This window comes from Eumetopias jubatus, unplaced genomic scaffold (assembly GCF_037043125.1).
Source record: "Eumetopias jubatus isolate StellerSeaLion01/CBP00866 unplaced genomic scaffold, mEumJub1_p1.0 scaffold_13, whole genome shotgun sequence".
NCBI lineage: Eukaryota > Metazoa > Chordata > Mammalia > Carnivora > Otariidae > Eumetopias > Eumetopias jubatus.
The window spans coordinates 32,242,097-32,256,918 of record NW_028274819.1 but is presented as its reverse complement, the minus strand read 5'-3'; the positions used below and the strand labels follow the sequence as shown (position 1 = coordinate 32,256,918).

The 14,822-nt window shown below is 34.1% G+C and overlaps 1 protein-coding gene across 2 annotated transcripts in view; it reads left to right on the top strand.

Annotated features, from left to right (window-relative positions):
* METTL15 (methyltransferase 15, mitochondrial 12S rRNA N4-cytidine) overlaps positions 1–14,822 on the top strand; it is a 192,290-nt gene that overhangs the window by 70,883 nt on the left and 106,585 nt on the right. For both annotated transcript variants that reach the window (XM_028117739.2, XM_028117738.2), the window contains exon 3: positions 12,105–12,241. In XM_028117739.2, the coding sequence (XP_027973540.1) occupies positions 12,105–12,241 (137 nt within the window). The remainder of the gene's footprint in view (positions 1–12,104; positions 12,242–14,822) is intronic.

Here is a 14,822-nt window from a genome sequence, read left to right as displayed (position 1 = left end):
AGAGGATCTAATTCCCTGAAAAACAGATTATCTCCTCTGATGATACTGTCTTTTTGGTAAGTACTATCATTATTCTTTTATGCAACTTTAACATTTCTTCCAAGTTTAGTGTTTATATCCAAACTAAGCTTTAGTTCTTATGAGTACTTCTTTATGGTGGCATTCCTTCCGTTCTTCTTCTATGGAACCTTTCCTCCCCATCTGTTATTATCCCAGCGGAAGTCCTGTCACACCATGGGCTCTTGTCTGTCCTGCTTTTTGTCAGTAAACTAGTAGGTATTATTATAATCGTTGTTGTTGTTGTTGTGATTGTTATTATTTGAACGCTTTCTGTGTGCCAGGAAGTACTCTAAGCACTTGATACACACAAATTCCTTTAATCCTCATTGTAATACTGTAAGGGCAGTGTTTTTGACTCCATTTAATAACTAAGAGAGCAGACTTAGAAAGGTTAAACAGTCTAACATTCAACTTGGTCTATTTTGTAGCTTATTACAAACCTTGTATTTCATACACTTAAATTAATGATTCAAGAATAATATTCTTCTGCTTTTGTTCTAGATCTTTTCTGACCCCTGGCGCACATTTTTTTTCCCTCTATTATACTTAGCTAATTATAATCCAGGCTTGACTTGGGGCCATCTTCTTTGATGAAGGAGACTTTTCAGACCATGACTGCATAGAGTAGTATTTGTTTCTGTACGTCATAGTTTACTCTCTCAGTACTGCCATGTAATTATACACTGGTGTTTAATTGCATGCCTGGAGTTTTCTTTCTTATTATAAAATCATTTTGTAGATATGTGTTTGGTCTGTGCAAGTAGATTGAATGTCCATCAGGAAACTAGGAGTATATTTTATTAGTCCTTGTATTTCCATACAAAATTTATACTCCAAAATTCTGTATTCTGCATACAGAATTTATACAATAAATGTAAAATTTTTCTTTACTGTCAGGATAATTAGCTAATTGATTTTAGTATGGATATTGCTTCCTTTGAGTCAACTGGCCACTTTGAAAATTATATAAAGTCTTCTGGGCCAGTTAAAAATTTAGAAATTTTGAACCCTTTGCTCCTAGTAACATGTCAGAATACTGGTGCAGTTAGATTTGCACCACTGCCCAATTCATTGGCCCTAGATAGAATTGTTTATACATTCTAAAATATGATTAGGAGTGTGATAAAATTTTAGAGGATAATAATAGACAGTGTGTGGTACACCTGAAACTAATGTAACATTTTGTGTCAATTATACTCAAAAAAGAAAAATAAAAGGAATAAATACTTAAAGATCATCTAGATCATCTAGTAAGCCATATTGTTTTTTTGATTTGGGCTGAATTGAAAGACAGTTTGAAGATATTTTCTTAGCTTTAAGACATACCATAGACAGACTAATTATGAAATTGTCTTATTTCAGATATATCATTTGTGATTATTATTCCATTTAAAATTCTTTGAAATTTCTCCCTCTAGAAGCATTACATTATTATTTTTGTACGTTATTCTTTTTTAAAAGATTTTATTTGAGAGAGAGGGAGAGAGAACATGAGTGGGGGGAGGGGCAAAGGGAGAGGGAGAAACAGACACCCTGCTGAGCACAGAGCCCCATGCAGCTGGATCCCAGGACCCCGAGATGATGATCTGAGCAGAAGTCAGATGCTTAACTGACTGAACCACCCAGGCACCCCTAGAAGCAGTACATTATTGAGAGGCTCCTTTTAAGGACCATCTGCCCGCTGAAAGTTCTGTTAGTGTTTCTTCAAATTCAGAAGCCATAAAGCAGTTTTTTGTATGCCAATTTACTTTTGTATTTAGTATAAATTATTATGGAATTTAGACCTTTTGTGAATAATTTTCTTAAAGTGCATTTTAGTAACTATTATTAAGTAGCACTACACCATTTTCAAATTTCCTTTACTCATATTGTCTTATTTCCATATCCTAATAACCTGGTGATGTGGGGTAGGATGTATACTTAACCTCCCTTTGCACATGAGGAAATTTTCAGAGAAACTAAGTAACTTGCCCAACTTTTATGGCAATTAAAATAGAGATTCTGGGCCAGAAACTAGATATTCTGATCTTTAGTCTCCTTCTTTTACACCCTGCTGCCTCATTTATATCTTATTTTTCAATTCATATAAAACTTCAAAGTCACAAAAGCAGTTTGTTCTAAAAGTATTTAGATATTTTATTGAGCCTGCCTCTTCTGATTATTTTGAATTATGTTAAAGATACGTTCTTGATGAATTTCCTTTTTACTAACCTATGAAACTCTCTTTAATTTTTACTTTCTAACATCTACTCCATGCAAGGATTCATGATAGTGTAGTGTGTACCCTACTCTGAGTCTTAAACTTGTCCTACCTTGTCACATACTTAAACCAGTTAAATAATATGGCAGTTTCTACTCACCTGCTTTTATACGTGTGCCTGCATGTGCATGCACAGGTACCTGCATGGTGTACACACATACATACATGTGCACACAGTGAGTTGGATGCCAGTACTTAAATATGTATCTGTTGGTCTGCTTTGATTTGTATAAAGTTAATGTTATTTAGAGGCCAAATAGTAGAAAATCTTACCATCATTAGTTTTTATTTTAATGCTGATAAGAATTTAGTATTGGAACCATGTTGAAACTGCCATCAGTAAAATGACTATGTCCCCCTGACCAAAAAGAGAAAAAAAAAAAAAAAAGTTTGAAAAGAGCATTTGCTGAACACACTGATTAAAGAGCTCAATATCCTATTATTTTCACGTGATTTTTCCAAATGCAATAAACAGTCTATAATTTTAACAATTCTTAGAAGAAAATAGCTATCTGGCATAGTCAGGGAAAGTATGTCCAGAATATGTTATATGAATTTCCTGATGGTATAGATAAAAACTTTTTTTCTTATTAAAAAAGATGCTGACAGATTGGCATTGTCTGGGCCAGAAACATCTGTGAAATTAAGCTTATTGAGATCACCCTTGCCATATTATTTTTAGCTATTTGTGTTAATTCAAGTGTTGTATCTGCAAGCAGATCAAGTGTCAGTCCATTGTACGTGGTTGGGACTTACTATTGAAATTCATCCATGTTACCGATGAGAGCAAATCTACTTAACACCAAGAAAGATGAATACTCTAATTATTTAATTTAATATAAGTGAACATACTTATAAAGAAGAGAAAAAATAAGTTTTGTTATGATAAGTAAAGGTTTCTGTTGTGAATAGGATGGAATTTAGGCTACAAGATGAAATGTTTGCAGAATTTAGGCAGAATGAGTCACAGTAACACCAATACTCTTGGTAACGTGGGAAAAGAGATAAATTTATTGCAATGCATTGATTGTTTTGTTTGTGGTATAACTTTTATGTTCTTTTGAGACTTTTTTTTTCCTTTTATATAAGCCGATGTAATAGTTACAAATAAAACAAAATAAGCATGTAGCAGACAGATACTCAACAGAGCTTGACAAGACAATTATAAATCAAGGGATTTGGTAGGAAGAATGTTTGTTCAGAATGTTAGTTGACTATAAGGTTGGTAGCCTTCTATGTTCAGAGTTATATGTTCTAAATTTATTTCAGATCTATAGATGTATCAGTTTGACAAATGTCTACCTGTCAATAGATTAGACAGATACTTAAGTAAAGCCTGAGAGAAGTCAGTGATAGTCTTGTATGATTCAGTACACAATGGTAGAACAATAGCTTGCCTTAGCAATTATAAACATTCCAGTGACACTGTAAAGCAGATAGCTTTTTCTAGTGATTTTTTTAAGTCAGAATATCTGTCATATCATATATATCATATCATGTCCAAATAACTAGCTCATTTTTCTTAGCAGTTGCCTCATTAATTACATCACGGTGCTCCCTTCTGTTGCATTTGGTAAATGTGTGCCAGGTATACTGTATTTGGGGCGCAATATTCCTAATGGCTGCATAGTGTAATTTGGATATCTAATGAAGATAATTTATCTTACTTTTTTAAAAAAATGTATCAATGTTTTTGATGAGGATGAACTTTAAAAATATAATTAGAACTTAATGTTCTTTAAATATTTTAGGAAATGAAACTTCTTCCTTCCTATGGATTAATGCTGTTATAACTGGCCCTATTACATTTCTGGGTTTCCAACTTTTTATTATTATTCTCTTCAAAATCTCTGCTCAGCAGTGCCCCTCACTTCACTGTTTCAAGTTTACTACAAAGAGTAACTCTATTCCCACATGGAATTCTTACACCTTTGTTCTCCTATCAAGCTGCCTATATCTTCTCATACTTCTGGTTTTCTCTCTTTTAGAGTAAGAAGTTGTTGCTTGGCCTCACTAATTGGGAGGTGGTGGAGGCAGAGTAGCAGGGGGGCAGGGAGGTGAAGGAAATGCTTATTTCTTCCTCTGTCTCTAATTGTACTGCCAATTTATGTTTTCCTAAGTAAATGGCTCTGATATACTCATCTGTGAAATGGAATTATTATGTACCATACAGTCTGTTGTGAGAATTAAATTAGGTCAAGTTTTTAAAGTGTCTGGCATAATGCGTGCTGGTACATAATAACTGCATAATAAATGTCGTGTCCTATACTCCTAGTTACCCAGATAGCATGCTTTGTAGTTGTTTCTTATTTCTCACTTCTCCACTCACTGCATCTAATTAGTCTATTCTCCCTCTACAGAAAAGCTAAGTAGTTAGGAGTACAGGCTCAGGAGACAGAATTGTTTTTGAAATCTGTCTCCAACATTCATTAGCTGCACCTCAGACAATTCACCGAACCGTCTCTCTTAAATCTCCCGTTTCTCTTCTGTAAAATAGTAATAATAATAGTAACTTACTCAGAGTGTGGTTTTAGGAATCCCATTCACTTAACTGAATGTGGGTGAGTGTGTGTGTGTGTTTCTGCCTATGTATAAAATGAATGAATGATGCAGAGCAAATGGTGCAGCGTTCAGTAAATGTATTATACATTGTTATTGTCATTATTACTCTCCATTCCTATTGGCAGTTCAGGCTTTTTGTCCTCTTACCTGGGTGCTTGCTCTATACCAAGTCACCACTATAGTCTCACAACCTACCATCCATCTAATACTCTTGGCAGTTACATTATTTTTTAAGTATTTTAAGTATATTTTAAGTCTTTAAAGCTGTTCATTATCTAGCAGATATGATGCACATTACTTACCTTGACCTTTCAGGACTTCCACAAGTTGACTTCACACTACCTTCCAGCATTATTTCCTAGTTTGTCACAAAAGCCTACTTCTACAGTGGACACAGGGAACATATCATAATGAATAATAGTATCTGGCACATACGTGAAAGCTTTTAATTTCTTCTTGTTTCTGTTTTCTCCCTTTTCTCTCTTCTTGTAATACATCCTGCATTCCAGTCAAACTTGCTCTCCCTCTACATAACATACCCTTTCCTACATCTACACCTTTGCTAAGATTTAATTCTCTTTGTTTTTATTTATTCAGTAGATATTTATTGATTATATTCTGTGTCTTGCATTGTTTGGCATCCAGGACACAAATGTTTAGGGCATCTTCTAGAAGAGTATTCTAGAAAGAAAGAACAATATATTAAAGTTTCTAAGGCCTCCAGCTGAAAACTATGTGAGAGCAAGGGCCATGTCTATTTCAGCCTACTCATATTTCTCACTCTAAGAATAGAGCTGTGCACATAACAGAATTCTCATAATTGTTTGAGAATACAGTTTGAGAGAGATGAAACAAGGCAGAAAGGTAGAGAAGACATGAGACAGTTTAGCATGTTTGATCATTGTATGTGCTTTTATTATATTTTATAACTGTATGGCTAGAGAACATATTGTAAAATTCATGTGTGAGGAGTGGGAGATAATGTTAGATAGAAATGCAGAGGCCAGAATCTGAAGAATATTATTCATTATGCTAGAAATTTAGATTCTGTCATGTAGCTTTGGAGAGCTTCTGAGGGCAGGAATGTCACATGCTATAATTTTATTTCAGAAAGATACCCTTTTAACAGTGTAGCAAGAAGAATTAGAAGTCAGATTGAGGTATGGATATGAATGTGAACCTAGTGAAATAGCATAGCAAAGAAAAAAGGGTGCCTGAATTTAAAATGGGAGTGGAGAAATTTAAGGCATATTTATGTAAAATCAACAGGACTTTGTAACTAATTGAATTTGGAAAATATGGAAGGGTGAGAAGAAAGGGTGCCCTCTGACTTCTGCCCAGCCTTGATGGCCCAGCTGATTTGTAACCTACTCCAATTTTGTCCGTCTCACTACTGATTGAAATACAAATTTTTTTCACTCCTTGTAAAATGTTATATATGTTTTTCTTATATTGCTGGTTTCTTTTTACTAGGAATTATTTGTGTGCATGTCTAATTCCCTCACCAAACTGGATATCTCAAGAGGTACCTTATCTGTACTGAATGTTCAGTAAATATCCAGATTATTAATTAATGCCATATATTTTAATTTACCTCCTGAAAAAAAATCCAGAAGGTTAAGTATATGCCTGAGACATTTTAGTATTTCAAAATGAAACCTGTTGCAAATAGGTGAAGTTTTCCAAAATTCTTTCAAAAACACTTCAATTCTAAATATTCAAAATTAGTAATTGCCAGAAAAGGAAATATTCATAGGAAGAAATTTTTCAGTGAAATCAGGCCATATCGTTTCCAAATTCAGATGAGAACTTACTATTAAAAATCTTGCACAGATTGGAAATGACTAATCAACATTAGGAAAATGAAATTGAAAGATCTGCCCTCGTGCTGTTCATGGCTAAAAATGTTTTCATGTCCAATTTTAACAGTGTTGTTCCAGTGTGAAAATTTCGATGATTAGAACTATGGATTGGAAAAATAAATCATTTTAACTGTCTAGTCTGTACAGGATGATGTTGGGTAAATCCCTTGATTTCTGTCAGTTCCCCCTTCAGAGAGCAGCCTTAGCTAGGTCTTAAAGGATATCACATCTGAGAGGTATAAAAGTAGTGCTAAGCAGTATATGTTAATGGAATTAAATCAGATTATTTTCTGTGGGTCCTTCTACCTCTAACTACCCATGGGTCTATGATTTTAAGTATTTTAATTCTTTGCTTTTAATTTCAAGGTCAATTTGAAAACTGTAACCTGTCAAGAAGTCAGTCATCACCAGTTGCTATTATACATAATGGGTGGATATTTATCTGAGGCCACATATACAACATAATTGTCTTTGGAATTGAAGCCAACAGATTTATCGCCATAAAATCCTAAAACAATTTAAAATGGTAGGGCAGTGATTGTTTTCAACTGTGTTGGAGGCTTAAGGTACAAAGTTCCCACATATATATCTATTTTCATTAAGGAAAAAAAAACTTTTTCAAAGAATGATTGTTTATTTCAGTGTGATTATATAATTTCAGTGGAGGAATATTATGAGATGAAGTAGAAAGAACATAGGATTTATGTTTTAGTATTAGCTCTGCCCTCAACTGGCTACCTTTTTGGGCCTTGGTCTCCTCATAAGTAAAATGAGGACGTGGAATAAATAGTGTGTTATGTCCCTCGAAGCTCTGAAATTCTGCATCTGAACCCTGTTCATTATCAGATTCACAGCTGTAGCTCAACTATGCAAGTGTGACTCAGCATGGTACAAGGTAGAACCTAATCATTTCTATATTTAGAAGACTATGGGGATAAAATGTCAATTAGCTGTATTTGATTAAAAGAGCTACCTAAAATAAGAAAAGCCACCTAAAATATTTCAAATGTAAAGGATTCTGATCAACAAATAAGAACATGGTGCATTAGAGTTACATAATACTATTAATATCAGATCATCATTAATGTTCTGAAAAGGTTCTTTTCATTAATGAAGCAACTTGTAATATTAGGAATATATTGATGTTAAACGACTCCTAAAAGTTGGATATACTGTGACTATTTTATGTGGTCTTATGATAATGAGTCTTGTATCTTGAGTATTTCTAAATTCATGTGCACAAATGAGTATTGCTATCTTTATCATAGTTACCTTGGGAAGCTGAGCTCTGTTTTCGTATCACATCACTAAATATTTACTAAGCATCTACTGTGCACTGATGCTGTTAAGGTGGAGGCAGAGTTGGAGAATTGTAGTTATGAATCTTCCCTCAAATGTATATTTTTTCATTAAGTCACTTTTATTTTGATTCTGAGCCCCTGTGCTGAGAAACCATCAATCTCAGTCATTCTCCTACCCAACATGAGCTATGCAGAGGCCCTGAGGTATTACTCATCTCATACCACCCTTAGTTTGCCCTGAGATGCCTTTTGTTGTAATAAAGGCCCTCTAGGACCAAAAGTTCTGCTTCTTCTGTGCCAAAGAGGGGTATGGAAATCTCTGGGAGCACTGGGAACCCTGTGTTGAGGGTCCACCCTCCTTCAGTTCCTCATACAGACAGCTGCTTTGAGATCTTATCATCTGTCAGTCATTTCATTAGTTCTGTACCTTCTTGGAATTTGTTCATCATTCCCATCTCTCTTCCATCCACTTTCAGTGAGATCTATCTCTCTTTTCCTTAAAGACACTAACCTATCCAGGATAACTAGCATTCTTTCTGAGCTTTTTTTTTTCTTTAATATTAACTGATAGAAAAGTATTTGTCTCCAGATGACAGGAAAGATACTTTTTTTCTTTGTGTCATGCAAAAATGCTCAAGGAACATATATTCTAAAGCTCTAAATATCTAGGCTCCTGCTTGAAAAAGAAGGAGGGAGGAAAGAAAGAAAAAAAGAGAGAAACACACATATCTCAAGTTATCCTGCTAAACAAAGATTAAGATGTGGTTTCTGAGAGCCTAAATTCCAGTGGGAATGAGTAGTCTATAAAAAACTGAAGTTTTCTTGTATAATTTTTGTAAAGCTATTTCTGCCATGATTCTTTCTATGCCATCCACTTTTTTATTTCTTTCTTTTGCTCACTCTTCCCTTCTCTTTTTATTTCTTTCAGAAAAGGCACAAGATTTAGAGTTGGTGACACATGGTTTAGAGTTCTCTTTCCCTCACTTGCTAGTAATAGGATCTTAATCAAGTCACCTTATTTCTCTGCACCTGAGTTTTGTACTTACAAAAATGGGGATAATGCCGGTTGTCCATACTTAAGAACTTTTGTTAGACCAAGTACGAAAAACGTTAATGCTCGATAAACTATAAGGTACTGGGCTAATATAGACTGTTGATTTAATGCAAAAGAGAGCCAGGTATATCTGTATTCATTCAGTTCCTGCATTTGCCACTTACTAGCTTAGTGTAATTTTTGTTTCTGTATATGTATAAATCTGATAACACCTACTTTGTGGTTGTAAGGAAGAAATAAGGTAATTTTTATATATCTCTGTGAAGTAAACGGGTACATTTTATCCCCTTTTCTTAGATGAAACAGTTGAGGCTCAGAGAGTTAAAATAATTTGGTCAGGATTATACAGGTGAGAAGTGACATTGTCAGAATAAATTCTTGGTATCAAATATGGGTTTCATGTTTTAGATAAATTATATCAGGTAGTTTTAAAGAGAGAGTTCTGTGTATGTTTGGAACATAACATATACATATGAATACACACACATACATGCCCATGAGACCCATAGAAGCATTGTTTTGTGACACTCAGATTTATTTGTTCTTGTGCATTTATTCAGTCTTACTTTATCGTCAGCTTGTACAAATTTAAAAATCTGGTCTTAGATCAAGTTAATGACCCAGGAGAAGGGAGAGACTAATTGGCTCCCTTTTCAATTGTAGTGCTGGTTGATTCACAAGGCCTACATTGATGAGCAATGTATATTAGAACTTTCAAAATTCTAGTTGATGGCTTCAGTAACCTATTAACCTAGGACATATGGTGGGGTTCACTTGTAGTTTTATAAATCCCATGTCTCCCACTTAGCTTTGTGTTACACTTGACTGGTAATATTTTTTTTTTTTCCTATGGAACTTCCTTGATTGTCAGTACATCTCCAAGGGCATAATCATGATATATTAAAAAATAATCATGTAAATTATAATCATCATCTTACATTTTCCAGAATATTTTTAATGATGAGGTTTTTTTCTTTTTAATTATTGATTGGGACTTTTCTGGCTTGGGATAAGGTAATTATATGCAAATTGTTTTATTTGCTATACTTGTAGTTTAAGTGTAGGATTATAGCAAGACTTGATATTGGAGCATAACAAGAAAGTAATTTATACTTTTGCCTTGGAGAAGTTCTTTGTTTAAATTATGCTAAACCCCTAGCAATTTTAAAACTGAGGTATGGTAAGGTGGGAGATTTTTACCTACTCATAGATACGTAAAATAAGTATACAGACTGAGAAAGGAAATTATTTGATCTTGAGATTATAAGTATGTACTCCTAATAACCATGCAAATAATATGAATGGGCACCTGGGTGGCTCAGTCGGTTAAGTGTCTGACTTGATCTCAGCTCAGGTTGTGATCTGGGGGTCATGAGTTCGAGCCTCATGATGGACTACTTAAAAGAAAAATAATAAGAAATTCAAGTATTGTTTTAACATTATCATTTATAGTGTTGAAAAGAGTGTATAGCCATGTCTTTTGTGCCAACAGTGACAGAAGTGCAAGATTGAGTTGTATTAACATACATGTTAAAAAGCAGTGCTTGCATGTTTTTACCACATTTACATCTCTCTCATAATTTATATCCCTCCTCTTTTCAGTTTTGATCAGAAGATTTCCTCCATGTTATTCTTCAAATAGCAGGCTAACTTTTTTGAGGACTTCATCAGAGGATGGGACTCAGCATGGTAGCTGGTAGCAAAAAATCAAAGCATACTTGTATCTTGTTTCTGACCACTCTCCTGGAAATAAGTTGTAGCCTTCAGGGCAGGGAAATGTTCAAATCCATTTCAGGAATTTGTCTTCTACAATGTACACATTAACTTTAAAAAAGTTATATGTTTAAATATTTTTAATAGTTTGATCTATAGTATATGTTATTTTTCATGGTATTCAATATTATTGGAATGACTATTTTTATTTTCATAAAACCAGTGAAGCTTATTGAAAGGACACATTAATCTACACTGAGAGTGTCTTGACTTCCAAATCAACCACATCAATTAACTTTTTCACTAATATGTTTCTAATGGCCCAGGTCTGGTTTCTTACCCAACTGAGACCTATTTTCTTTATAGTGTGGCCCAATAAAAGAGCCAAGAAGTAGATTCAAATCCAATTAGCTTTACTTCTAGAATGATCTAAACATGAAAAATAGCCACCTCTGTACATCATAACCTGTTGTCCTGGCAAAATTATTACTGGCAGATGTTATACTCTCAGAAGTGTCTTGATTTAGATGAGTAATTATATGTCACGTTACCAATTAGGTAGATATTGATGGTATCTTCTTTTCTTCTGACTTTCTTTTTCTTTTCAAAGCCTGGGAAACCTAAAAACGCTGGAATTTTAAGTGTCTTTCCCAAAGATATATAGCTACTTTGTGACAAACCTAGAATTTACCCTAGTTGTTTTGACTTAAGCCTTGAGCCTTTTCCAGTTTAGATTTTTAAGGATTTGTCCTGTGACTATTTATTGTTAGGTATATTCATTCTTTTTCCCTCTGTCTCTCTCCCTCTCTCTCTCTCTCTCTCATTCTTTCTTTGTATTCTTGAATATCTTCATGTGTCATATAAAGCATTTAGAGAAATCGAGATAAAGTGAGCCATACTAATTATAAGCTATCTCCAAATAATGAGAAATTGTTGGAAATACTGTCATCAGCCAGGTGCTGGAAAGCATTAAAAAAGCTAGCAGCATAACACTGTGGCCAGTTTGACCTTTGGAGGAAAATGTAAATTTGTCTTGAATTGGCCAGCCTGTGCCAGAGATTATCATTTTACTGATACTCTGACCATTTCTTTCAGGCTGGTCACTCATAATTGATCCAGGTCTCATGTATAACAGATATAACAAATTGAACTCTAGGCAAACAGTTTTAATTGTTTTTCCAATTGCTATCAGCTCTGAAAATCAATATGTGCTTCTAGAAATTAAGGTAGCTAGCAAGAATGTTTTGTTCATGCTAGGTAGTAATTTTCTTTTTTTTGTGTGTGTTCGCTAGACTTTTCTAGATATGACATTTGGTTCAGGAGGACATACAAGAGCCATTCTACAGAAGGAGTCAGATATTACTCTGTATGCCTTAGACAGAGACCCAACAGCTTATGCAATAGCCGAACAGCTTTCAGAATTGTATCCGTAAGTAATTCTGTTGTATAGTTATTGAATTTTGGTGCTGAGTTTTATAGAGCTCGGTTTACCATTTTGGAATTTGTTCTCCCTTGTATGTTGTTATACTTCACTCTGTTAATATTTTCTCCCTTTTTCCCCCTGAAAGAATTAATGTAAATATTGTTTTTAGTACGACTTAAAATGATATTACTGCCTTTATCCTTTCTGAATCATAAAAATAAATACAAAAATGACTTATGGCTAAAATTTGAAGATGGGTTGAAATCCATCCATGAGTAATATTTTGACAATGGTTTAAAAAATAATTTTTAAAGAATTTATGTGTTACCAGTTTCTAAGAATTTACTGAAGTAAATAAGTATGTGAGAATTCTGCAGAATTCATTAGTTCACATACATCAATGTAATGCAGTTCTTGTCTCTGAATTCTTTTTGAAATTCACAAGTTTAGAGCAATCTATCCCTCAGTCAAGAATTAGGTGAGCTTTCACTGTGGAGCTTTTTAAAAATATAAAACATTGTCTTCATGAGTTGTTAAATCATCTTCCTTTAGAGAAAATTTTGGATTAGTGAATTATGCTATGTTACTTAGAAGTTATCATTCTGAAAAAGGAAAATGTCTTGGAGCTAAGTTGACTACCTACAAATATGTAAAGGGCTATTTTCAGGAATAAGGAATTGTTCTCTCATGCTTCAGAGACTGAAACCAAGAAAATAGATGAGAATTGTAGAGGCAGATTTTGACTTGACGAAAGCCAGAGTTTTTTGCTAGTTGTTAACTGTCCAATAGTGCAAAGGTCTTTTTGGTGAAGTAGCAAAAGTATGACCATGGAAAAGTTTAATCACAGACAGATAGGAAGTTGAATTATTAATCTAGAATAGTCTTTTTCAACCTCTCAGGGCCCAAACTCTTTGCAAATCTATCAGTGTGATTAATTCTCCCAATAAAAATTAACTAAACACACCTAGATTTTTGTTTGCAACATCAGAGGGTTCAGTGGGAATGCCTGAAATCCATTTGACCCCAGGTTATTCTAAGAAAAATATGAGGATATGGTATAATGATGTGATACCTTTTTTTTTTTTTTTAAACCTGTCTCTGTCATTCTGCAATGTAACTAAGATGCATCTTCTTTAAGAAACTCTTGTACTACTAGGGCATTCATGTTTGTGAAACACCTTAGGAATTCACCTGATTATGACCTGAGTGTTCATAGAATAAGTCTCCATTATACTTCACTATCAGAGAAAAACTGGATTTTCTTAGATATTATTATTTCTTTTTTTAAAGATTTTATTTATTTATTTGAGAGAGAGAAAATGAGAGATAGAAAACACGAGAGGGAAGAGGGTTAGAGGGAGAAGCAGACTCCCTGCTGAGCTGGGAGCCCAATGTAGGACTCGATCCCGGGACTCCAGGATCATGACCTGAGCCGAAGGCAGTCGCTCAACCAACTGAGACACCCAGGCGCCCTAGATATTATTTCTAAAGGCAGTGAGTTCCAGTTCAGTTTTTCCAAGGTCTCTTATTCCTTCAAATAGACTCCTTTTCTCAGAAGGAACTTAAAATTTTATCAATTTTATCAGGTGTAATTTGTTATCTAACAGGAATCTTGAGAGTGTATTCTCTCTTCAGTTTAGAGTTGTAGAAACCATGAGCTTAGGTTAAATGATTTGCTAAAAGACATATATGACTAAATAGAGATAAAGCTGGGACATGTATTCTCCCCATCACCTAATAATAGTATTTTTTTAATTGAAGTGTAGGTGACATACTATGTTTTATAGTTTCAGGTGTATACAATATTTCTACACATTACTCAATGCTTACCATGGTTAAATATAGTCAACATCTGTCACAATACAGCATTATTACAATATTATTGACTCTATTCCCTATGCTGTACTTTTCATCTCTAGCACTTATTTTATAACTGAAAGTTTGTACCTCTTAGTCCCCTTCACCTACATCACCTGTCCTCCCACCCATCTTTCCTCTGGCAACCACTAGTTTGTTCTTTGTTTTTAAGAGTCTGTTTTTGTTTGTTCATTTTTTTTTTTTAACTTTCAGATTCCTCACATAAATGAAATCATATGATATTTGTCTTTATCTGTCTCACTTATTTCACTCGGCATTAATACCCTCTAGTTCCATCCATGTTGTCACAAACGGCAAGATTTCATTCTTTTTTATGGCTGAGTAATATTCCATTGTATGTATATCTTTATTCATCTATCAGTGGACACTTGGGTTGCTTCCATATCTTTGCTATTGTAAATAATGCAGTAAACATAGAGGTGCATATATCTTTTGAAATTAGTTTTTGTTCTGAGTAAATACTAAGCCGTGGAATTACTAGATTGTATGGTATTTCTATTTTTGTTTTTGAGGAACTGCATACTGTTTTCCACAGTGGTTGCACCAATTTACATTCCCACCAACAGTACAGGAGCATTCTCTTTCTCCACATCCTCCCCAACACTTATTATTTTTTGTCATTTTGATACTAGCCGTTCTGACTTCTGTGAGGTGATACCTCATTGTGGTTTTGATTTTCATTTCTCTGATGATTAGTGATGTTGAACAT